General features: G+C 51.2%; 1 protein-coding gene and 1 long non-coding RNA gene across 2 annotated transcripts in view; one reads left to right on the top strand and one right to left on the bottom strand.

Moving 5' to 3' along the window:
• The window catches only part of LOC137451978 (uncharacterized), a 135340-nt gene that overhangs the window by 15309 nt on the left and 95631 nt on the right, over positions 1 to 24400 (bottom strand). The window lies entirely within an intron of this gene.
• Positions 15699 to 24400, top strand: part of TRIM29 (tripartite motif containing 29) — a 28409-nt gene continuing 19707 nt past the window's right edge. The window contains exon 1 of the mRNA XM_068159967.1: positions 15699 to 16822. Coding sequence (XP_068016068.1) covers positions 15960 to 16822 — 863 coding nt within the window. The 5' untranslated portion in view covers positions 15699 to 15959. The remainder of the gene's footprint in view (positions 16823 to 24400) is intronic.

The raw sequence follows: 24400 nt of genomic DNA, 5'->3' as shown, positions 1-24400 counted from the left end.
GATCACTCTCCTCAGAGCAGGTGCAGGGGTGTGTGCTCCCAGACAGGGGCTCTGTTTACTGCTCACTTGTTCAAACAGCAGCAGTCACAAAACCCCTCTCTCATAACCATCACTCAAGCAGGGAAGTGGCTGATTTGGCAAGGAAATTGTCATCAAGAGCAGTTTGCTGGAGCTGTTTACACTGTGTTTCTGAGGGTATAATGAGCCTGCTGATAAGATAGTGCAGGAACCAGTTGAATTGAATGAAGTGGGGGGGGATGTGGTGATGGGAAAGCTGCTGGCTGCATTCTGTCAGGTGGCTGGGAAATACCCTGCTGGCACTCAGAGAGGCATTCTGCATTTGTTTCAGCACCCTTAAGAAGAAAGAAGAGCTTCTGCAAGAGGAAAGCAGGTCTGAGAGAGCTGGGATTTCCAGGATCATGTTTGTCTCCCCCAGGAAGGAATGTGGGGTGTTTTCCCTGCTGTAAACCAAACTACCCCTTCCCAGCACCTGAGGCATTCCAGCAGGGAGGAAGAGACTAAGAGGCTCCATCGAAGCCCCAAGGAGCCCTGCTGAAAACTCATAACCAAGGCATTCAGCCTGCTGGGGACCTTGCAGGACATGCATGGACCAGGGAGCAGTGCAACAGAGGGAGATTGTCCTTGCTCCTTCTGGGCTGCAGGGCCTGGCCCAAAGCAGGGCAGGCAGCATTTCAATAGCAGTGCTTTTACCTTTCTAGCCAGGAGGATTGTATCTGGTCAAGCTCCAGTCCTGTCCTCTGCCCCTCACCTTAGCACAGCACAGGGAAAGCTCTTTCTCCTCCCTCCCACCCCACTTCCAGGAACACCAGGGGTAGACAGGTCCAGGCATCCACCTTACCATTAAAGAGCAGCAAGGGGGCTTGAGATAACATTCCCCTACCTCTGCTCAGCCCCAACCTCTGCTGGGACAGGCAGGCTGGGGGGAACTGGCCCTGGCTGGCCTGTCCAGGAGGGGTATTCCAGCATGGCTGTTTTGTGCAGGTCCCCTTCACCTGGGGCTGCCACCACACATGTGTGTGCCACGGAGGACATCTAGTGGCTGGCAAGCCACGCCGGGGTGCCCTCACCCCGCAGCTCCCTGCCTGCTGGGGGCAGGGCAGCAAGCTGCCCTAAAGATGCTTGTCCCATGGCTCACTCAGGGTGGGAGCAGCAGGGCTGAGGGCAGCTGGGGCCTTCTCTCTCCCACAGCTGTCTCTCATCTCCTCTCTCCATCTTCAGTGTTCACTCACAAGCCCTAAACCCATGGACATCATGCACTCCTGTAGCACGGAAGGGGAAACTGAGGCTCAGTACCTGTGGAACCTTCCCAGCCCATGCCCTCACACAGCAGGCTGTGTGGGAGGTTGTGCCAATGCCACATGCTGTGGGCACATGGCAGAAGTTCAGCAAGGAGTGGTAAGTGCCTCCTGGCTACTCCCAAGCTGGACTTCCAGATCTCCCCCAGTACAGTGCAGGGCATGGGGATGAGCAGGCTAAGGGGAGCTGGAACGAGCCAGAGGGTGCTGGGGGAAATGTGAAGATATGGCATAAGGGAGGGGGCATTTGGGTGGCCAGTAGGGCTGGGGGTCCTCTCCCACACCACTGGGGTGCTAAAAGGGCTCTGCTCTGTAAAAAGCTCAGCAAAGGCATTCTGGGAGGGACCTCTCCACTCACTTTTTCTTTTCCCCTTGCTGTGTGGGCAAGATGTGATCCCTGAGCACAGGGCAAGATGTGACCCCTGAGCAGGGGGCAAGATGTGAGCCCTGAGCACAGGGCAAGCTGAGCACAGAAGTCCACCAGGTGAGAGACATTGCAAGCTTCTAGCAGTGCCCAACAGAACTGCATCCATCAGAAACACTCTTTAGCAAGCCAGCTGCTCCTCAGGTAGCTGCTGATCAGCATGCAGGCTCCTCAGCAAGACACTGTACACACTGCCTCCCTCCCCTTCCTGCTGCCACAGGGCTGGGATGGCCAGGAGAGGGACAAGAGGGCAGCCCCCTCTCTCCTATGGTGGCAGAGGTGCCCCTGTGTGCCAATATGTCCCCCTGGCAGGGGGAAGCCACCCTGGCAGGCTGTCCTAGCCAGCACAGAGGGTAAGATCATTGCAGGCAGGACACAGGGAGAGAGGCAGGGGCTGAGAGGCAAGGGCAAGCGCGCCCTTCCGTTGCCTGCAGAAGAGAGCAGGCCTCCACCTTTCTCACCCAGCCTTCCTCCACCCTCTTGGCTTTCCTTCCTGGGTGCCAGCCAGCCCCATGACGCTGGGTTAGGCTGAGTTTGGACTTGATGGAGCCTCAGACTTCAATGCAATTACTGTAATAAAGGCCAGGGGCTCGTGCGTGCTGGAGCCGACTGGGGGAGCGCGGATGGCTCCCTGAGCTCCCCAGGCTCCAGGGGCTCCCTGCCGTGCACAGCAAGCATCATCCCTTCTCCATCCACTCCCTGGCATTCCTGTGGGCCGTGGAGCTGCAGTGCCAGCACATGGCCCAGAGCTGCCTGGGAATCTCCCCCGTTCTTTTGCCCTCTTTCACAACCGTACCACCAAGGAGGAGGCCGGATCCTGCCTCTCTGCCAGCTGCTCCCTGCTGGGGATGCAGGCTTTGCCCGGAGGGAGCAAGGTGGGGAGGCAGGAATGCATGAGCTTTTGGGCCCTCTGGCTGCTGGGCACTTTCCAAAGCTCACATGCAGCTGCAAAAAAACAGTTTTGCAACCTGAGCAGCCTCCTGCTGTGTGGGGCCAGCAAGCAGGCATGGGGACAGTGCTGGCTGGCACGTAGAGAGACACCTAGCCTGAGGCTGTGCCCCTCGCTGCTCCTGCCAGAGTCCAGTCTGCTACCCTGCAACTTTGTTATGGGCACTTAACTCACCACACAGGGCTGCTACTGCAGTGACAGAGCTGCCACTAAGTCCAGAGGAGAGCTGCACATGCTAGCCACACAGAAAGCCCTGCCCTGGGGAGGTAGGTGAGAGGATGGGGTAGGCAGGCATCTGTGGGCAAGGGTGCAGGGGGCGGTCATGTCTGTGCCTCTGGAATCTCACTGTCTCCCCTGAGTTTGAAGCAGGTCCTGCTATAGAGCTTCCTTCAGCTGGAGATCCCTTCAGAGGTTTGTTCTGCAGGGTGAGGGGGAAGAGGGGAAGAGCTTTTCCTGCCACCAGGTCAAATGTGAGCGAAGCAGAGGCTCCAGTGCAGTGGGCAGGAAGATGGAGGCTGGTTGCAAGGGAGGCTGTGAGGGGGATTCAAGGTGCAGATGACCCTCTGGGTTGGCCAGAGCAGTGAGCATGAATCTGGAGGGAGGCAGGAGCTAGGACAGAGGTGGGATGGCAGAGTGAGATCCTGAGCTCCTGCCATCTAACACAAGCCTTGGAAGAAGGCACAAACAGGTGCTGGAGGGCTGTGAGCTCAGCGCCAGTGACGTCCAGGCTGCCATGAGCAGCCTGTCCCTAGATCCTTTCCAAGGCAAACATCAAACATTTTCCATCAGATATTGCTCTCCTTGGGTGCCAAATTTCACTCCCTTTTGTGCAAGCCAGGGCTGGTGTCCACATGCTCCCATTTGATTGCAGAACCCTTCCCAAGCCCCAAACACTCAGCAGCCCCTGGATAGGAGCAGACAAGGGACCTGGGAAGGCAACCACTGCCTGCCCCTGAAAGCCAGCAACCAAACCACAGGCTCTGTGCTGCTGCCTGATGGAAAGCAGCCTTGCTGACCTTCCCTGGAGCTTGCTAGGCCTGCAGCTTTCACCTGGAGAAGGGGATGACATGACACAGCTGTTTCCCAGGCAGCTGCCACCACTCCAAGAGCAGAGGGTGGGATTCTGCTGCACAGGGATTCTGCTGACCAAGGACAAGCAAGTCCAGGCAAGGCACACAGCACAGCACTGCTCCTCATGAGTAAGAGTGGTGGATGCTATCTCTCCTCAAGCTCTGGTCCTGACCCTTGCCCTGCCTGGGCTTCTGTCAGGTTGTCCTGTAGCCATGGCAGTGACCAAGGAAGGCTCAGGCCCCAAGGTCACTTTCTTAACTATGTTTTGTATCTCTCTCCCAGAACTGTTCAGATTTGTATCTCCTTCTCCCTTCTTTTCCCAGGGCCACAGGAATGATGAGAGGCCTGGCAGCCTGAGGAGAGGCTGAGAGAGCTGGGTCTGTGCAGCCTTGAGAAGAAAAGGCTTAGGGGAGAGCTTATTACAATGGGCCAGTACATAAAGGGTGGCTGTCAGGAGGATGGAGACTCCCTTTTGACAAGGAGTCCCAAGGGGTGATGGGGACAAGCTCCTGCTTGGGAGATTCCCATTGGAATTCAGAAGAACTGAGCACAGTTAGAGATTGGAATCATCTCCCAAGGGCAGCAGTGGAATCCTCTCCATTAGACAGTTTGAAGCCTCAGCTTGGCAGGGTGCTGAGCCAGCTCATCTCAACTCCACTCTCACCTAGAAAGGTTGGGGCAGATGACCCCTGCCAACCTGGCACTCTGGGGTGCTCTGTTTTCACTCTTTCTCCCCTTTCACCTTTGCCTCATTTTAGCTTTGCTGTCCTATTTTTTTTCCCTTCTGTATTTCCAGGGGAAGGGAAGAGGGGAGTAAATCAAGAGGCACACAAGTGCTCTCACACACAGGCTGGATGTTTGTCTTGCTCAGTCACTGAGTGAATAAGCAGCCTTGTTCCAACATGTTTTCCCATTTAACTTCCCAGGGGCTTTTCAGAATGAGAATTCCTCTGAACAACCAGACACAAGAGCTGAGCTCAGAGTCATTTGCTGAGCACGATGGCCTCATTCCTCAGGCTCCCCCCCCCCCTCCTGTGCTCCTGATTTCCAGGAACCCAACAATGACACAGACCAGGGGCCCACCCACCACCCATCTCCCTTAAAGCCTCCCCAGCAGGCAGGGAAGCCCAGCGAGGTCAGGCTGCAGCTGAGCTGTCTCCTGGCATGATGGAGCAGCAACCCTGGCACAGACAAAATCTCTGATGGAGCTTTCTGTGCAGGGAAGAAGCCACAGGCGGCTGAGACCTTGCCTGCTAGGGTTCATGCACATCTGTGAGACTGCTCAGACCAGCCCTGCTACCCTGGGCAGGTGATGACTTCTCATCCCTCTAAGCAACTTCCCTGCAGGTGGACCTGTCTCAGGAGGCTGAGCCAGCTGCAGACATCCAACTCCAGACACTAAGGCTCTTGCAAGAGGTGAAGAAAGATTTGGGGTGGGCAGCACTTGTTTGGGGTGATGAGAGACTGGCCAAGGCTAGAGCTGATCCCACAAGCCTGCCAGCATGCTGGCACCAGCACCTGCACTGTGAACAAGCACAGCACAAGGGCAGGAGGCACTCCCCCCTTCCTCAGCCTCACCTGCAGTGCTCTGCTGGGGCAGAGGTTGCCCTGTCCTGCTCCCACCATGCTCAGCAGCTCAGTGGCCATGCAGGCCTGGACACCTTGGGAGGGACAGAAACACATTTTCTGTCTGCAGGGGAGGCCAGGGCAAGGAGTGCTCCTCCATGCACACCTTTTTGTGCTGCCCTTGCAAGAAACAACCACTGCCTGGGGAGAGGCTTGGCTTGCTATTGCCAAATCCACAGGATTTCAGAGTACTCTGTGTGCTCCAAAGGACAACTGCAAAGTATGCTGAAAGTTAACATTTCCAAGCATTGGAGGGAAAAGAACATCCTCATGGAAGAGTATACAGAGCTCCTGGGGACTACAGAGCCACTTACACCCCAGGACCAAGTCCTCTCTTTCTGGAAGGAGAGCAGCCTGGTGCAGCTGTTGAGATATCAATAAATCCAGTTCTGCCAGCTGCAAAGCAGAAAGTGTTTTATTGCTTCTTCTACAGCCCCCAAACCCATAAGATTGTCTGACCTGTCAATTGTACATAACTGATAGCTGCCTCTTGCAGCCTGCTTTGCTCCCACAGATCCCACAGCACTTTAGAAGCTTATGAAGAGGTCAGAGCAGAACAGAGCACAGAAATCCTGGTCCCCAACTAAAGAATGTTCCTTCCTGGTGTGAACAAACACCTGAAAGGTGCAACCAGCTCCATCCAACTTCACCCATCTCGGCTTGTACCAATCTCCAGTGCATGAAAAGGAGGTGAGAAAGAAAGCAAAACCTGGAAACCAATAGAATAGAACAGAATTAACCAGGTTGGAAGAGACCTTTGAGATCATCAAGTCCAACCTATCACTCAACACCATCTCATCAACTAAACCATGGCACCAAGGGCCTCATCCAAGCTCCTCCTAAACACCTCCAGTGATGGTGACTCCACCACTTCCCTGAGCAGCACATCCCAATGGCCACTCTCTTTCTGGGAAGAACTTCTTCTGAACATCCAGCCTGAACCTCCCCTGGCACAGCTTGAGACTGTGTCCTCTTGTTCTGGTGCTGGTTGCCTGGGAGAAGAGACCAACCCCCACCTAGCTGCAACCTCCCTTCAGGGAGTTGGAGAGAGCAAGGTCTCCCCTGAGCCTCCTCTTCTCCAGGCTAAGCAACCCCAGCTCCCTCAGCCTCTCCTCAATGACACAGAAACCAAGTTAATCATCAAAGGAGATGGAGGGGGGAACAAAATCCCTCCTGGCCTCTACAGGCAACCAGCAGAAGCCTTGAAACAGAGGCTTAATTAATTAATTAAACCCAATGTGTACATGGTGCAACAAGTCCTGTGAGCAGGCTGAAGGCATGCAGTATCAGCCATGCAGTTACACAACCTGCTGGTGACTGTAGCAGGCTCATCCTGAGTCCAGTGGGGGATCCTGGTGTCCAAGACTCTGTTTCAAAGGCCACCTGTGAACTCTGCTCCTGTGATGTTCAGAAATCACCTTCTAATTGCTAGCCCAGACTTTTAAATGATGACATTCACCCTGGTTGATCTTACACTGGCACTGCCCTTTAATTCAAAGAGATTTCCTTCTTTAGCTGGAATTCCCTCTCCTGCCCTCGACCTGAATTTAATGCTGACTACTCCTTTTCACCTTCAGCCATTTCAAAGTTGAAGACTCAGCATAACCACTAGAAAGGGGTCCTCCTCCAGGCAGTGCATATCCTCCAGTCACCACCTTTTGTCCTGTCACACCCCCTCTCCCTCCCTCCCTCAGTGAATCACCTTCCTTCTGCACGCTCGCTGAGTATCGTTGTTGCACAAGAGGCATTCAGAGCCTACCTGTAACTTCTTCCAGTAATTAAGATTCCCCATGGTCCAGCTCATAGCCTACAGGCCTGATTTAAGCCCTGGGAAGCTCGTGTTTGGCCTGTCATTGTGGCCTGGAGCAGCTATTCCAATGCTCATGGTACCCTAAAAATCCAGGTCTATGTGTTCTGAAGCCAGCTCCTGACCATCTTCACTGAGCTCTCAATTCAGCATGCCAAATGCATCCCCCAGGCAACAAGATCCTCCTGGTTCAGTTTTGCTTCCCTTCATCCTTGGACTCAAGGATCTTAAAGGTCTTTTCCAACCATCATGATTCTGTTCTCTGAGTTTATTCCCTTACCACTTCTGGTGCTAAAATCTTGCAGCATCTGCAGATTTCTTTGGTTACAATCACAGAATCACCAAGGTTGGAAGAGACCTCAGAGATCATCAAGTCCAACCTGTCACCACAGACCTCATGACTAAACCATGGCACCAAGTGCCACATCCAATCCCCTCCTGAACACCCCTACCACCTCCCTAGGCAGCACTTTCCAATGGCCAACATCTCTCTCAGTTTTGCTTCCCTTCATCCTTGGTCTTTTCCAACCTCAGTGATTCTGTTCTCTGAGTTAATTCCCTCACCACTTCTGGTGCTAAAAATCTTGCAGCATCTGTGGATTTCTTTGGTTAAAATTACCTTCCATTTGGTCCCATGGAACTTGAAGGTGGGTCTTGAGTGACCTAACATGTCCCTGCCCATGGCAGGGAGGTTGGAACTAGATGATTTGATAATCACAGAATCATGGAGTTGTTAATGGAACTGTTTGATAATGGAACAAAACTACAAATGGGGAGACTGAGATTGGATGTGAGGAAGAAGTTCTTCCCCCAGGAGGGTGGTGAGAGCCTGGCACAGGTTGCCCAGGGAGGTGCTGGAAGCCTCATCCCTGGAGGTTTATAAGGCCAGGCTGGATGTGGTTGTGAGCAACCTGCTGTAGTGTGAGGTGTCCCTGCCCATGGCAGGGGGGTTGGAACTGGCTGAGCCTTGAGGCCTCTTCCAACCCTGACAATTCTGTGATTTTCAAGATCTCTTCCAACCCAAACTATTCTCTGACTCTACTCTGAGACACAGAGCTGATTATCACCTGGAGGCGGTGAGCCCAAGTTGCCACAGACATCTGAAGCCCATCTTGGATAAATCACAGCTCTGGGAGTACCTCCCAGCTCTAAGCACACCTGTAGCATCCTTGGGGTTTTTTTTCTCCATGGGCTCTGTACAGGACAGCTGTGTGCAGAACAGTTCTGTACAGGACAACTAAATACAGGACAGCTCTGTACAGGACAGCTCTGTACAGGACAGCTGTGTACAGGACAGGTCTGTACAGGACAGCTCAGTACAGGACAGATGTGTACAGGACAGCTCTGTACAGGACAGCTAAGTACAGGACAGCTAAGTACAGGACAGCACTGTACAGGACAGCTCTGTACAGGACAGCTAAATACAGGACAGCTGTGTACAGGACAGCTGTGTACAGGACAGCTCTGTACAGGAGAGCTAAGTAGAGGACAGCTCTGTACAGGACAGCACTGTACAGGACAGCTATGTACAGGACAGCTCTGCTGAGCTCTCTGGCTGCACTGCTGGCTGAATGTGATCCATGTGAAAGCAACACAAAGCCTTGAACTCGTTCTGCCTGCTCTGCTCTTGCACTGGGAGCTGGTTACTGCTTGGTCATTGCCCAATGACGTCTCCATGCTTGATGGATTGATTTCATGCGCTCTCTTGTAGCAGGACTAGCCTGCATGCATTTCAGCAGACGTTTGCTGGGCTGTGGGTTTCTCTCATTTAATGGTGTAAGAAATGAGAAAGGACTGCAAATATGTAGGCTGTGGAAGGGAGTGTGGATTAGTGGGCAGAGCAGCAGAGCAGGCAATCAGCAGGCAGGCTGCCTGCTCCAAGTTGGGTTGCAGTTGTTGTGAGAACCAGGGCCAGTGAATCATGGGCTGGTTGATCTAATTCTCTGTGATTCTCCATGACTTCATCAGTCAGTGGTGTTTGCAACTCTGCTCCACAGCCTGTCTAAAGGAGTGCCCTGGGGTTGGCTTAACTGTTTCTGTTCTTAGCTTGCAAGGGACCCAGGTTTTAAACTTCTCCCATCCTGGGGAAATTAATTTTTTAGGTACCTCCCCTGTGAATATGTTTTGTGCAGCACAGGGGGAACACCTTTGGCACAAGCAATAAATTACCCAACATTACAATGAGGGGAAAAAAACCCCTGAGGTCAAAACAAGAACAAAAGCATCATGGAATGTTAAAATCATCATCATCATCACCACCAAGGATTGCTGTAACTGAAAGGGGCCTGCAAGAAAGCTGGGAAGGGACTTTTTGCAAGGGCTTGTTGGGATAGGATGGGATAGGATGGGATAGGATGGGATAGGAGAGGAGAGGAGAGGAGAGGAGAGGAGAGGAGGAGAGGAGAGGAGGAGAGGAGAGAGAGAGAGGAGAGAGGAGAGAGGAGAGAGGAGAGAGGAGAGAGGAGAGAGGAGAGAGGAGAGAGGAGAGAGGAGAGAGGAGAAGAGGAGAGAGGAGAGAGGAGAGAGGAGAGAGGAGAGAGGAGAGAGGAGAGAGGAGAGAGGAGAGAGGAGAGAGGAGAGAGAGGAGAGAGGAGAGAGGGGAGAGGGGAGAGGGGAGAGGGGAGAGGGGAGAGGGGAGAGGGGGAGAGGGGAGAGGGGAGAGGGGAGAGGGGAGAGAGGGGAGAGGGAGAGGGGAGAGGGGAGAGGGGGGAGAGGGGAGAGGGGAGAGGGGGAGAGGGGAGAGGGGAGAGAGGAGAGAGGAGAGGAGAGAGGAGGAGAGGAGAGAGGAGAGAGGAGAGAGGAGAGAGGAGAGAGGAGAGAGGAGAGAGGAGAGAGGAGAGAGGATGAGAGGAGAGAGGAGAGAGGAGAGAGGAGAGAGGAGAGAGGGGAGAGGGGAGAGAGGAGAGAGAGGAGAGAGGAGAGAGGAGAGAGGAGAGACAGACCAGACCAGGTTGGAAGAGACCTTCAAGATCATCGTGTCCAACCTATCATCCAACACCACCTAAATGAGATGAGAGGGAATAGATTGAAGCTGGAAGAGGGGAGATTTAGACTGGAGGTTAGGAAGAAATTCCTTGCAGTGAGAGTGGGGAGACACTGGCACAGGCTGCCCAGGGAGGCTGTGGGTGTCCCATCCTTAGAGGTGTTCAAAGCCAGGCTGGATGAGGCCTTGAGCAAGCTGGGCTGGTGGGAGGTGTCCCTGCCCATGGCATGGGGGGTTGGAACTGGGTGATTTTAAGTTCCTTCCAACCCAACCCATTCTATGAATCTATGGCTGTAGAAAGCTCACAATCATGAAAAAACAAGAGGAAAAAGAACAAACCAAAAAAGGCTGCATGGAAACCTGAGGGGAAGTTTCCTTTTTTTGCAGAAAAATTTCAGCCAGTGGCAGAGTCTCTGCCTCAGTTTCCCTAATTGCTACATGGGGCTAGCAACACAGAGGCTATTTTGCAAAGGTGTTGTCAAGTTTAATTTGTGAACCTTTGAAAACCACTCCGAGCTCTGCAGATGAAAGGCTCTGCAGATGCCAGCCGTGGGTGGATGCTCTGAGTCAGAGGCACAGCCAGGGCCATGTTGTGCAGTGCACTGGAGAGATAGGAGAGAGACACTCGGCCTCGGCAGAAGAGGTAGGGGTAGCTGGTGCAAAACTAAAAGCCCCAGCTGATGCTTACACAAGTGTGAAGTCATGCCACAGAAATCGGGAGCCACCCTCTGGGAGGTGCAAAGACGAAGCCTGCAGTAGAGACATCCAGACTGCACTTTGGGTTGGCTTCTGAATTGGATGGAATACATTTGTGTGCACCAGGCAGCTGAATGTGGTAGGGAGCTGAAACAGAAATTGTCTAACAAACCATCCTTTCACTCCAGGCCTCCTCCTGTGATTGATTCCCAGGCAGAATTAGCCAGCACTGGACCTGGCTCTGAGCACCGACAAGATCCTGCACACCTCAAGTTTCAAACAGCTGTCAACAGCAGGTTTCCCAGAGGGGACCTGAAATAACAAGACAGAGGTGGGGTCCATCTGCAAACAGGGGGGTTTTGGCATGAAAAAGACATGGTGAGGTGTGAGGAGGTGCAGCAAGATGATAGGGAAAAGACTGGGACTGACTTTTGGCCTCAGAGCAAAGCTACAGTCCCTAGGGGCTTGGCAGCAGGAGTGAGGCATTTAGCTCTTGCTGGCCACACATGGACCTGCCGTGGCTCCACAGGTAACTGTGAGCAGGACTTGCTCCAGGCACTAATGTGGGATGCTGTGAGAGTGAGCAGAGGTTGAAAGGGGACTGGTGAAAGGGACATTACACACATCTGACAGGCAGCAGCAGGGAATGTCCCTTGCCCACACACCAGCAACTTCCTTTCCTTCTGCAGACTTGAGGGAGGCTCAGCCCAGACTGCCTGCAAACAGATTCTGCTTCAAGAAATCCACTGTGCACTTGGCTGCCTTGGTCTGTCTGCGTTCATGCACCTGAGTCCCCTCTTTCTGCCTGACAGAGAGCATTTCACCTGAGGATTCTCCACTGCTAAGTCTCCATCTTTTAGTCTGGAGAAGAGCAAACTGAGAGGAGATCTTCTTCATGCTTATAAATATGTGAGGGCTGGAGGTCAAGGAGATGGGGCCAGGCTCTTCTCAGTTGTGTCCTGGGACAGGACAAGGGGGCAGTGAATACAAACTGGAACACAGTAAGTTCCACCCTCAACATGAAGAAAAACTTTGCTGTGAGAGTCCTGGAGCAGGCTGCCCAGAGAGGTTGTGGAGTCTCCTTCTCTGGAGACTTTCAAGACCCTTCTGGATGTGTTCCTGTTTGACTTCCCCTAGGTGACCCTGCTTTGGCAGGGGCTTTGAACTTGATGATCTTCAGAGGTCCCTTCCACCCCCTACCACTCCATGATCCAATGATTAAGCAGCAAGGACAGAAGAGCAGCAGAACCTGCAGCTTTATGGAACATACCAACTCTGATGGAGGGGCTGACAACAATCATCTGAGTCTGACTGGGGCAACATTAGATCACAGACCTTGCAATGTCTTACATCTCAGGTATTGCCTTCATCATGCAACAAATGGAGGAGCCAAAGCCATGGCTGGCATCAGAGCAGGCCAGGCAAAGCACAGCCTAACCTGCCCTATGGGAAGGTCTCAGTCTTGTGTGTACTTTTACGTGGTCAGAAGAATCCAGCTCAGTAGCTCCCAACTCTGCCTAGATTGACTGGCTTGAACTCATTGCCTCTAAGCTTTCCATCAGTAAAACCAAGCTGAACAAAAATTCAGCCCTTAATCTTTTGGCTGCCTTACCCACTCCAGAACCTTAGCAAAGTGTCAGAGAGCAAGAGAAACCAAAGCTGCCTTCTTCCAAGCTAGAGCTGTGCGTGCAGATGTTTGCTGTGAAGTATTAATGCCAGCTTGGAAAAGCTCTGCTGAGTCTTTTTCTGTACACGTGAGAACCAGCACCTCCACCCTCCAGTGTTTTTAATCACTTGGAGATCTAGAGGACTGTTGATGTTATAAAGGAGGCAGGCAGGCAGCCCAGGAAGCCAGGGGAAAGAAATATTTCTGTGTCAGCCAATCTCTTTTCCTTTATGAAATCTGGTGTTAAAGACAATAACATTGCCCTTTCCTATGCCAGAGAGTCACTCCTGGCTCACAAAACCCTCTGCTCCTCTTAATAAAAGCCTTTGTCTGATAGAAAATTACTGCAGAAGGCCTTTCCCAACAACCATTATCCACACAAAATGCTCCATACTGAATCATTGCCCCTACACAGAGAGCCATAAGAACATACAGGCAGCAAGAGGGGCTGGATCTGGGAGTCAAGGCTCCCACTTGCATTTCAGCTGAGGGGCAAAACCTTTTTTCTCTTTGCTTTTCTCTCATTTTGCACAGCCAAAGCCCTTGGGAGCCATATCAGCAGAACCAGGTGCTTCCTGGCTGTCTCATTCTCCTATCAGATCCAAAACGTGCTCTGTTGCTGTTTTGGGCTGCACCTCTATTTCCTCCACACCTTAAAATACAATGAGCTGCAGAATGCAGCCCCAGGTTTTATTAGAATAAACCTTTATTAGAATACACCAAACCAGGTTGGAAGAGACCTTCAAGATCATCGTGTCCAACCCATCAACCAATCCAACCCACCACCCAAACAGCTAACCCATGGCACCAAGCACCCCATCAAGTCTCCTCCTGAACACCTTCAATGACGGCGACTCCACCACCTCTCCCGGGCAGCCCATCCCAATGGGCAAATCACTCTCTCTGTGTAGAACTTCTTCCTAACCACCAGCCTAAACCTCCCCTGGCACAGCCTGAGACTGTGTCCTCTTGTTCTGGTACTGGGTGCCTGGGAGAAGAGACCATCATCAGCCTGTCTACAACCTCCCTTCAGGGAGTTGTAGAGAGTGATAAGGTCACCCCTGAGTCTCCTCTTCTCCAGGCTGAGCAACCCCAGCTCCCTCAGCCTCTCCTCATAGGGCTGCGTTCCAAACCCCTCACCAACTTTGTTGCTCTTCTCTGGACTCATTCCAGCAAGTCAACCTCCTTCCTAAACTGAGGGGCCCAGAACTGGACACAGTACTTGAGGTGTGGCCTGACCAGTGCAGTGTACAGGGGCAGAATGACCTCCCTGCTCCTGCTGGCCACACTCTTCCTGATGCAGGCCAGGATGCCATTGGCTCTCTTGGCTGCCTGGGCACACTGCTGGCTCATGTTCAGCCTACCATCGACCAGTACCCCCAGATTTTCCCTCCACCACTTAGGACACTTGCAGTGAGGGTTGTGGTGGGGATTTCTAACAAGGAATTATTACAGGCTTAAAGTTGCATTCTGCAGCCACACCACCATGGCACCCTGCAAAACTTAAGCCAAGCACAGATCCTAGGCAGGCTTCATTTACAACCTGGGCATTAACCTCACAACCACCTCACTGAAATTCAGAGCATATTCTACACTGAACTGCTAGGATCTGAGTGGAAAATCAATCATCTGCTTTTGAAGCTGATAAAATTCAGCAGTGTTTAGGAAAAGCCTTTTCCTTCTGAAATCTGCTGTGATCCCAACAAGTTGAACACTTCCCAGGAATACAGCCAGGGGAGACAGATCTGTTTGCAAACCTCTTGTCAGTTCTGATTTTTTTCTTGCAAGAAATGCTTTGGCCACCCAGCTGTGAACTATTTCCAGGTGTGTCCCAGGTATGTCTGTCAGTGGGCATTTAGACTGGAGATTAGAAAGGAATTCTTCCAGTGAGGGTGGGGAGACACTGGAACAGGCTCCCCAGGGAGGTTGTGGATGTCCCCTCCCTGGAGGTGTTCAAGGCCAGGCTGGATGATGCCTTGAGCTTAGTGGAAGGTGTCCCTGGCCATGGCAGGAGGGTTGGAACTGGATGATCTGTAAGGTCACTTCCAAAGCAAACTATTCTATTCTCCAGTATCTGAAGGGGGCCTACAAGAAAGATAGCAGGTAGTGATGGGACTAGGGGGAATGGAATGAAGCTGGAGGTGGGGAGATTGAGGCTGGAGGTGAGGAGGAAGTTCTTCCCCATGAGAGTGGTGAAGCCCTGGAATGGGTTGTCCAGGGAGGTGGTTGAGGCCCCATCCCTGGAGGTGTTTAAGTCCAGGCTGGATGAGGCTCTGGCCAGGCTGATCTAGTGTGGGGTGTCCCTGCCCATGGCAGGGGGGTTAGAACTGGCTGATCCTTGTGGTCCCTTCCAACCCTGACTGATTCTGTGATTCTATGATTTATGGGATGAGCTACATAAGAGACATAGAACCACAGAATTGTTAGGGTTGGAGGGGACCTCAAGGCTCATCCAGTTCCAACATCTGAACCTTTATCTCAGTGAGAACATGCAATGAAGTTGGCACTGGGGGTTTTGTTTTACTGGTCACCTTAGTGGAGACTGCATGGCCTGTGGGAAAACAAGCCAAGGCAATTTCTACCTTTAGTCAGCTGTGTTCTGATACACAACTGGGCTACTTCCAGCTCTGAATAGATGGACTAGTGTGGGGTGTCCCTGCCCATGGGAGGGGGGTTGGAACTAGATGATCCTTGTGTCCCTTCCAACCCTGACTGATACTATGATACTACGCTATGACTTGCACAAACTCAGCATCAAAACAAAGACAACAGGGTCCCTTAACCCCAGCATTATCCCTGTGTTTCCCCTCCCTGTCCTGCTGAACACAAGTAAGCCCTGAGGGGGAAGCCAGCTGCGGAATGCTTTATTCTAGGCGCTCGGGTTAATTACAACCATCATCACTCTGGTCCACGGCTATGACCCAGTTAACAAACCCACCCGCAGCACCTCCATGGCCTCTCCCACCCTGCCCATCTCTGCAAGGAGGTAACCTCAGCTCCTGGCACCGAGGAGTAAAAGGATTTTGGAGCCAAGTGGTTGAACTGGTTGCTACATCTTAATGATTTTTTTCTTCATGGGGTGTGTTTTTTGGTGCTGGGTTGGTTTTTTTTCACCCCATTTCAATGTATATAAACAGCTCTTCCTCCCAAACCTGGTTAGACAAGAACCTTCCTGGGTGTGCCTTGTATAATTAACAGCACAGCTGTAGCTTCAGATCTGTCTCTTTCCTTCTGCCTGCGTCTCCCCAGCACAAGCCAGCCGCTCTCCTCCTCCTCGCAGGAGCTCCAGGTGCGTCACTTGGGCAGAAACTTTCCTGCCTTCCACCTCCCTGCCTTGCTGAGACAACGACCGGGCAGACCCACCTGCTTGGGAGGGACAGGAGCTGGAGGAAGGAGTGAGCAGTGAAGCCCTGTTTAGACAATGGAAACAGGGAGTGCAGCGAGGACAAATGGGACCGCTGGGAAGCCAGAGGATGTGAAGAGCCCCTCGGCCCCCAAAAAAGAAGAAGAAGCGAAGAAGACCACGAGCCCTGGTGGAGGTGAGAAGGAAGCTCTGAAGGGCACTGGTGGTGGTTCTTTGGAGACAGGGCAAATCAAGAACTCCCTCTTCTCTGGGAGTGACTGGAAGAGGCCCATTATTCAGTTTGTGGAGTCGTCTGATGAGAAGAGATCGACCTACTTCAGCATGGATTCGGCAGACTCAAAGAAGATGCAATATAGCAGCGGACAGATAGGAGACATGAGGAGACCAGCCCTCTCCTTTGCAGAGAAAGGCGACCTCAGGAAGTCCCTCTTCTCCTTAGATTCCAAAAAGAGCTTCCTGCCCAGTGAGGGGGAAGGGAGGAAGTCATTGTTCTCTGCGGGGCAGATGGGGGACCTGAAGAAAACTTCCCTTCCTCTGGTGGAGACGGGGGACCTGAGAAGATCCACCTTCAACAAGCCTGACAGAGCAGCTGGGTCACGGCCCAGGGTGAAGCTTGAGGATGTTCTGTGTGATTCCTGCATTGATAACAAGCAAAAAGCTGTCAAGTCCTGCTTGGTGTGTCAGGCTTCCTTCTGTGAGTTGCACCTCAAGCCCCATCTGGAGGGAGCAGCTTTCCGAGATCATCAGCTTCTGGACCCCATAAGGGACTTTGAAGCAAGAAAATGCCCTGTGCATGGGAAGACCATGGAGCTGTTCTGTCAGACAGACCAGATGTGCATCTGCTACCTCTGCATGTTCCAGGAGCACAAGAACCACAGCACAGTGACAGTGGAGATTGAGAAGGCAGGGAAAGAGGTAATGCTCTTTTTATTTTACCTTCCCATCAGTCTTTCTGATGGACCTCAGCTTTTGCTCTCCAGCCTACAGTCTCTTTTCAAACCATGTCTGCAGTGTGGCAGGGGTGGTGGCTGGGATGCATGTAGTGGAGCACTGATATTGCCCAGGTTCTGCTGCAGTGCTCTCCTGACTGCTGGTTACAGCAGCATAGCCCTGGTGGTGTGCAGCAGATTGGATTGGGGTGGTGGAGGACCTGGGTTCCACCTCTGATTACACCACTGACTTTCAGCAGAAGCTGAATCAAAACCCTGGGTGGCAAGTTTAAAAACAAACAAACAAACAAACAAGCCCACCCAAAAAAACCCCAAACTGTGTCAACTTTTGAGAGTGTTTGTGTGGTGCTACCCCGAGCCAGAAAGGTGGAGAAGTTCAGGGCCTCCAGAGTGCAGGCAGTCAGAGCAGAGGCTGCTCAAGTCAGTGGTGGCTGCTTGGCTACTGCTGGAAATTGCCATCTCAGCTACTTGGAGTGAGATCATGGGGTTGTTGTTCTGTTCTGGATAGAATAGTGTCAAGCCACACCTAGGGGAAGAGTCTCTTGAAATTTAGATGAAGGGAAAAATAACCCAACCCTGGTGCAAACACAAAACATTATCGTTTCCCCTGCAGCGTTACTACCTCAGGGTTTAGAGGATGGACACCTGGGGAGATGATGCTGGCATGTGGAACAGTGCTCACTCTACTGAAAAGTCTTCCACCTCTGTTTGCTTTAAGTGTCATGCTGTTTGCTTTCTGGGTGGAGGTGTGATGATTCCACTAGCTCCAGTAAAGATCAGGGGCTCCCCAAGTTCATTGCTGTACAGCCCCGCTGTAAGAGCGTGTCCTGGCCTAGAGACCTTCTGATCTAAGCAGACAGGACTGGAGATTACAGAAAGGAGACTCCTGAAGTGATAATGTAAAGCTCTTTGCCTGGAGACACACTGCCCATGGCAGGAGCTTGAAGGGCACTAAGAGCTGCTAAATCCTACTCTTAGGCACAGCCCAAGCTGGTGGCTCTGATGTGGTGAACAAGCAAACACAAGTACCAGCTGCTGGAAATTCTTAGCTGCTCTTAACTTGGAAGAAGATCTTAACTCTAAGGTGCTGGGCACCAGAGATTTCTCTCTGAAGGCTGAAAGAGCATCAATATCTAGAGCTTATTTCTGCCTTCCAGTGCAGGTTTTGGGTGTTTTCTTGTAATGCCATTTCCAACTTGCAGCTCTGCTGGAGCCAGACAAGCTTTCTGCCCTGTTTCAGCCAGTCTTTCTGTAAGGAAACTCCTGCAGGGCTTGCTAGCCTGCTGTTTGTTTCATAATTGCTTAAGCTCGTGGTTTTGATGTCAGCTGTGAACATAACATCAGCCTAACTCTCACCAAGCTGTGTCTAGTGTCTGCCAGGTTGTCAGGTCCCTCTTAGGCCTGGAAAGAGGTTAACAGTTGCTCCCTGAGGAACCAACGCTAATCAGAGCCTTCTTTCTGTGGCTGGCTGCACCTAGAACACCTTGCTTTTAATCAGGCAAAGATGACTTCACTTAAGATTAAAATGATGTCTGATTTCTTTCTCTGAGTCCTTGTGCCACTCCATGCTTTTAGATCCTGTTAGATCCTGTGCTGTTTCTGCTGCTCTAAGCCTGAAGGATTTAGGGCTTTATCAATATGAATCACACACATGTGCAAGTTTCTCCTCACAACAAGTTTTGATCGTGTTGTAACTTGAGGGAGCATTCAGGCAGACAAAAACAATTACCAGGGTAGCTGTTGCTTACAAATGATTATTCCTAGCCCTGATTTATTCACTACAGGTGGAGCCTTAGCAAGAACCACAAAGGGGAATGAGCAGTTCCAAGTCCCTTGTGTGCACCACCTATCCTTTTCAAGTCTTGCAAATCAGCTGAGCTGGAATGTGACCACAAATTGGGAGAGGAGGGAAGTGTGGCTGGGGCTGCTGGTCTTTGTGGAAGGAGGGAGAAAAAAAACCTCACATCAGGTCGTCCTCATCCTGCCCCATTTTCACAGCCTGGCATCCAGGGTAGATTTACTACCTCCAAATTTGCTAGCTATGCCACTGGACTGGTGACCAGAATATAGCTGTATCCAGACAGACCCTTGCACACAGAGTTGGTTGTCTAGGAACAATTGGCTTACCTGCAAGGGTTTCCCCTTCCCTGGCCATGCAGCAACTCCAAACCTGGAGAGGAGTCCAGCAGAACTAGAGGGGGATTCTGTGCTGTCATACACTTAAGCCTGGCTGTCAGTTGGGGTGCTCAGCAATTTGGTGGCACAGAAGTGTCCACAGTCAGGGGTAATGTGCTTGGTTCAGGTCTAGCTATCCCTTTCATATTGCAGTATTCATGTAGGTCACAGTCTCTTTCATGACCTTATTTTTGCTATAAGCCTGCAGGGAAGAGAGGTGCTGGACTTCAGTGTTGAGAAAGCAAGGAGCAGTGCAAGATCCTTCTGCAGAATTAGGTAGTTTTGGCTTGCTCCACATTGCAGACAGAGACAGTGCAGCTTAAGAGAAGAGGAATGCAAACAAGCCAGTACACAGACACCTATTAGGCAAGCAGTGGAAAGCCTGATATCTCCTCTGTCTGTGAGACAGAGCAAGAACACAGCAGCACTTTCCACTTATCAGGAGCCTGGGGTGAGAGTCACTCATCCCCCTTTCCCTGATGAGCTGCTGAGAAGACAAGAGAGAAAGGCTTGGGGAGGAGCAGGGAGACAACTTGGCAGGGAAGACAGAGATGTTTTTCCCTGAGTTTCCACCCAGTGCTGTTTGTGTATTTTACCCAGCAAACCTCTAATGCCTTCCCCAGACCCACTTTGCATCAGTTTCCTGCTGCAGATTTAAAGGCAAAGGAACATCCCCAGGAGAATCAGTAGAAGGAACAACCAAGAAGAAAGTCTGTGAGGGTGAACAATAACCACACACAGCTGAAAAGTGAGAACTGCCCCTAGCAGCCTGTAGGCTCAAATGAAATGCTGTGGCCAGCTTGGTTTGTCAGCAGGACTGGAGCCCTCCACCCTTCATTTTGAAAGGGGATCTTTGATTCCAAACCTGTTTTCAAGGCCTGCTCTCAACACCAGACAGCTTCATAGATGCCCACCAGCCAGAGAGCTGTAAATAACCCCCTGCTACTACCCAGCACCAGCCTTAGCACTCAGCATGTCAGGTCAGTTCTAGTGACAAGCACTTGGAGTCTTTTCTTTCTTTGGTTTGAATTCTCCACCTTGAAAGCAAAGTTCACATTGCACAGCAGCTTCCAAGAGGCAGCAGAGAGAACTCCCAGGCAGAAATGGAAGCTGGCTGGGTGTTCCTGGCTTCAACAAAGGGAATTTTTAAAAGGGGAGACTTCACAGAGTTTGAACTGGGCTTTGAAGTCAGCTGCCCACAGAGCTGGATCCAGAGGGATTTCCATCTGAGCCCTCTCTGTATTGCTTTCGCTGTCTGAGCAGAGAGCAAACAAGGGTGCATCCCTCTGGCAGTGGAAGGCTTTCTGGCCTTTCTCATTGATGCACAGCTAGGGTGCAGTGTGGCTGTGAGACCTTATCTACACAAGCTGTGGTTGCTTTGTGGACACAGCTTAAATCAGGTGCCCTTTCCACAGAGATGATGCATGGACCTGCAGGATGTTCTTCCTAGCTGGAAGGCTGGGGAAGCTAACCTGCTGCAAACAGTGATTCAGGCTGGATTTGCCTGTTTGCCTGCATTCTCCACTTCCATTCCAAAAATAAGCTCATGAAAGAGACTGGAACCTACATTATTAATATTGCAAGATGAAAGGGATAGAGGGCAGAACCCAGAGAAAAGCCACCAGTCACAAGTAAGGAGTTACCTTGCACACTGTGCAAAGCAGGGAGCCTTTTCTGGCTTCTGGGCACTAGTGGCATTCATTCTGTGATGTTCAAGACCTGCCTGGATGCATTCCAGTGTGACCTGATACAGGTGGTCCTGCTCTGGCAGGGGGTTTGGACTGGATGATCTTTTGAGGTCCTTTCCAGCCCCTGGCATTCTGTGATTCTGTGACTTTGGCAGGATGCTGGCAGATTCTCCAGAGGTTGGAGCCCACTGACCTCCAGCTCTGTTTAACAAAGGCTTAGCTGGCAAAACCTAATGACAAAACCAGCAGAAATAAGGTCTCAGACCATTTGCTTAGTTCTCAGCCATGTCATTTCCAGGCCCTGTACTGGAACAACTAGTTTAAACACTTCTTCTCTAGCTTCATTATTGCATTTGGTTGTTGCTGTCAGGTAATTAGCATAGCTCTCCCAGGCTGGTGACACAGGGGTGTTCCCTGATTCAGGGCCTGGGTTCCCAGGCCATTAAGACATGATGATGCTTGTATTGCTGGCTTGCAAAAAGGAGTTGCATCATGATGCAAGACTCAATCTCACATAGACTCAATCTCACATCTCTAGGCCCTTTACAGCACAAGGGCTGGGTTCAGTTGTGGATGTTTAGGTGTACACTCTGAACACAGACTTGGGCCTCTTGACTGTCCTAGTTAGCTTGGACTCTAACAGGGGATCCTCTTAGCTGAAAGACTCTCAGTAGTAGCATTTGTCAGCCTGCTCTAGACAACCCAAATGGTCTAACCCTGTATTTCTTAGACCTTCTTCAGTGATGTTGTTATTTCTGCACTGCAGGGACTCCCCCCACAGTGGGTGGAGATGATCTGCTGTCCTGCACTAGGACCTTCTGAATCCCAAGTCTCACCCAATGGATTTAGTTCTGGGTGGCTTATCACTGATGAGGATCTGGGAGTGTTGACCCTGGAATATCTGAGAAACACAAAGAAAGTGAGGAGAGAAGTTTCTTCATAAGGGATGAAGCTGAGAAGTTGACTCTCCCTGCTGTAAATGTAACACAGGATGTACATGCACAGCAAAAGCAATCTCCCAGCCAGCCCCAGAGTGAGCAGGGATTTAAAAGCCTTATGAAATCGCCTTTGCTGAACCCCTTCAGTGGTGGTGCATCTCCAGGGCACCCCTACTGAATCTCCCTCCTTCTGCCTTTGCCATAAGTTCTTCTACAATCCCACAGCCTCCCTGAACTTCTTTTTAACGTTTTTAGCTGCAATGTTTGTCCTGCCACGCAGTGAAACACCTCCCCAGCTGCTGTCTGTCCCAGGGTTTCCTCCTGCCCTCAGTAGGAGCGTTTTAACCCCTGCCAAACCCAGATGACTTTGGTATTTGCATCCTGACTATTGCAACTATCTCTTTGCAATCTCTCAAATTTCCATTTGCAAATCATAATTCCAACTCCAAATTGTAGTGTGGGGCTGCCCTCAAATCATTGTTGCATCCCACCCCAGAGGCACTCCAACTACCTTTCTAGGTGAAGGGATATTTTAACTGCAACGAGCTGTTAGGAGTCAGCTATCACTCTTGAGCAAGTAATAGTTTGCAGAAATCCTTTGAGAGCCATCTTAATTAAAAGCTACTCTAGAAGTCTAATATTGTTATCACCATCTTCCAGCCATCACCTGATTATTCCCCTCCCCTGTTGCCTTTCTTTTCAAATCCCTTGTGTCTTGTGTGGCTGTGAAAGGTCTGCTCCTCTCCAAAAAAACATAATCCTCCAGCTCTTCTCTGTGTGAATTCTCCTTGTGAGAACATTCTGATACCAGGGATGAGAAGGAAAAGAAGACCTCCCATCGTTTAGGAGGTGTCTGCTTTCCACTTTGCTAACAGTTCATGCCACTTGGATGTAGCTGAGAGGGGCAATCTGCATTCTGGTGTGATCAGTGACTGGAGTGCAAATGGGAGTACTTCCATCTCGTTGCACTCCCCTGCTGTGCCGAGATGGGTGCACACCTTTGTGGCTTGATGCAGAGGACAGCTCACAGTGTACATGAGAATGGAAAAAAAGAGCAAAAAGAGCATTCATTCCTCCAAGTTACTGTCTTGAAAATGTGAAAGCTACAGGATCAAGCTCATGCCTTTACTCTCCTGATCAGCAGCAGAGCAAATTGTCTCATCTTGGTACCCACATGGTTCCCTGCTGAGCCTGTACCATAAACCCCTCCCCTGTCTCCTCTGAGCCCATGCAGGAGTTTCAGCTCATGATGGCAGGCTACTGATGGCTGTCAGGGTGTATGGATTACATTTAGAGGGTCAGTGCTCTTCTAACTCTCAAGAACCAAGGACAATTTCAATGACAATGTGAGGAGGCAGCTCTTCTGGCATCGAGACAGCTTTGAGTACTTTCACCTCTTTTGTTCTCTCTTTCTCCTGTTTTTATATAGCAGCAAACCAACTCTCAATTTGCTTTCCCTCTATAAATAGAGATTTTTCTAAATTGGAACAGCTAGAGTCAATAGCTCTCAGATGCAGATGTGCTTGATTCAAGCTCACAAGATGCTCAGACACTGCATACAGTGACTGGCACCAAGACAAGAGCCCTGATGGGCTGATTGCCTTGGTCTGAGCTGGCTGACAGCTTGTTGTCTGCTCTCCTTGAGTGGAAGGAGTGAAAACTTTTAGACTCCCACCCTGAGGGCAGCTATGATCACAAGGGGCAGACCTGGATTTTCGTGTTGCATTAGGTTCTTGGATAGGCAGAAAAGCAGTGAGAGCTACACCTTGTTTTTTAAACAGCAGGAGACCTCACTGCTGCTGAGGTTGCTGTAGGAGGGTATTCATCCATTTCCCCTGTCCTCTAGGTGTTGGCCTAAATGTAAGAGCTTGGGATAATACAGCCATTTGCCAAAGCATCCCACAAGAGCAGGGACTCTACAGAACTTTCCGACCATGGCATAGCTCAGTTGTGGAATATTTCTGCCAACAGATAGTTGAGGCAGAAGGCTCTGGGGAGACCTCAGGGGTGGCCTTCCAGTAGCTGAAGGAGGCTGCAGGAGAGCTGAGAAGGGACTTTTTACAAGGGATTGTAAAGGCAGAACGAGAGGGAATGGATTGAAGCTTGAAGAGGGGAGACTTAGAATGGAGGGTGGGGGAGACACTGGAACAGGTTGCCCCTGGAGATTGTGGATGCCCCTTCCCTGGAAGCATTCAAGGCCAAGCTGGATGAGGCCTTGAGCAACTTGGGGCTGGTGGGAGGTGTCCCTGCCCTTGGCAGGGGAGTTGGAACTGGATGGTCTTGAAGGTCCCTTCCAACCCAAACCTTTCTATGACAGGTTCCTAAACAGCTCTTGGGATGTCTCCTATAAGCAGATTGCCTGTGGTTAGAGCTGCCCTGTGAGGCATCTGTACACACATGAAATGCAGGCAGATCTGGAAATGCATGAGCAAGGGGCTTTGTCATGATGTGCTGGGCAGGGATGTGGTGAATATGAACGACTGAGGGAGGGGTTGCCCAGAGTTAACGGCGCAAGGCACTGCCGAGCAGTCAGGCGTTGGTGTGACCCAGAGGCCTGGCATGCACACCAAACCACCACATGCACCAGGGGCTCCTGCTCTGCGAACTGCCTTGCACCAGGACCTTCTGAATCCCAAGTCTCAGCCAATGGGTGGTTTATCACTGATGGGGGCCTGGAAGTGATGACCCTGGAAAATCTGAGAAACACGAGAAAGAGAGGGGAGAAGTTTCTCCATGAGGGATGAAGC

This window comes from Melanerpes formicivorus, unplaced genomic scaffold (genome assembly GCF_026170545.1).
Source record: "Melanerpes formicivorus ecotype bairdi unplaced genomic scaffold, bMelFor1.0.p_v2 SCAF_47, whole genome shotgun sequence".
Taxonomy (NCBI): Eukaryota; Metazoa; Chordata; class Aves; order Piciformes; family Picidae; genus Melanerpes; species Melanerpes formicivorus.
The sequence above is the reverse complement of the archived record's forward strand: the minus strand, read 5'-3'. Positions and strand labels throughout refer to the sequence as shown.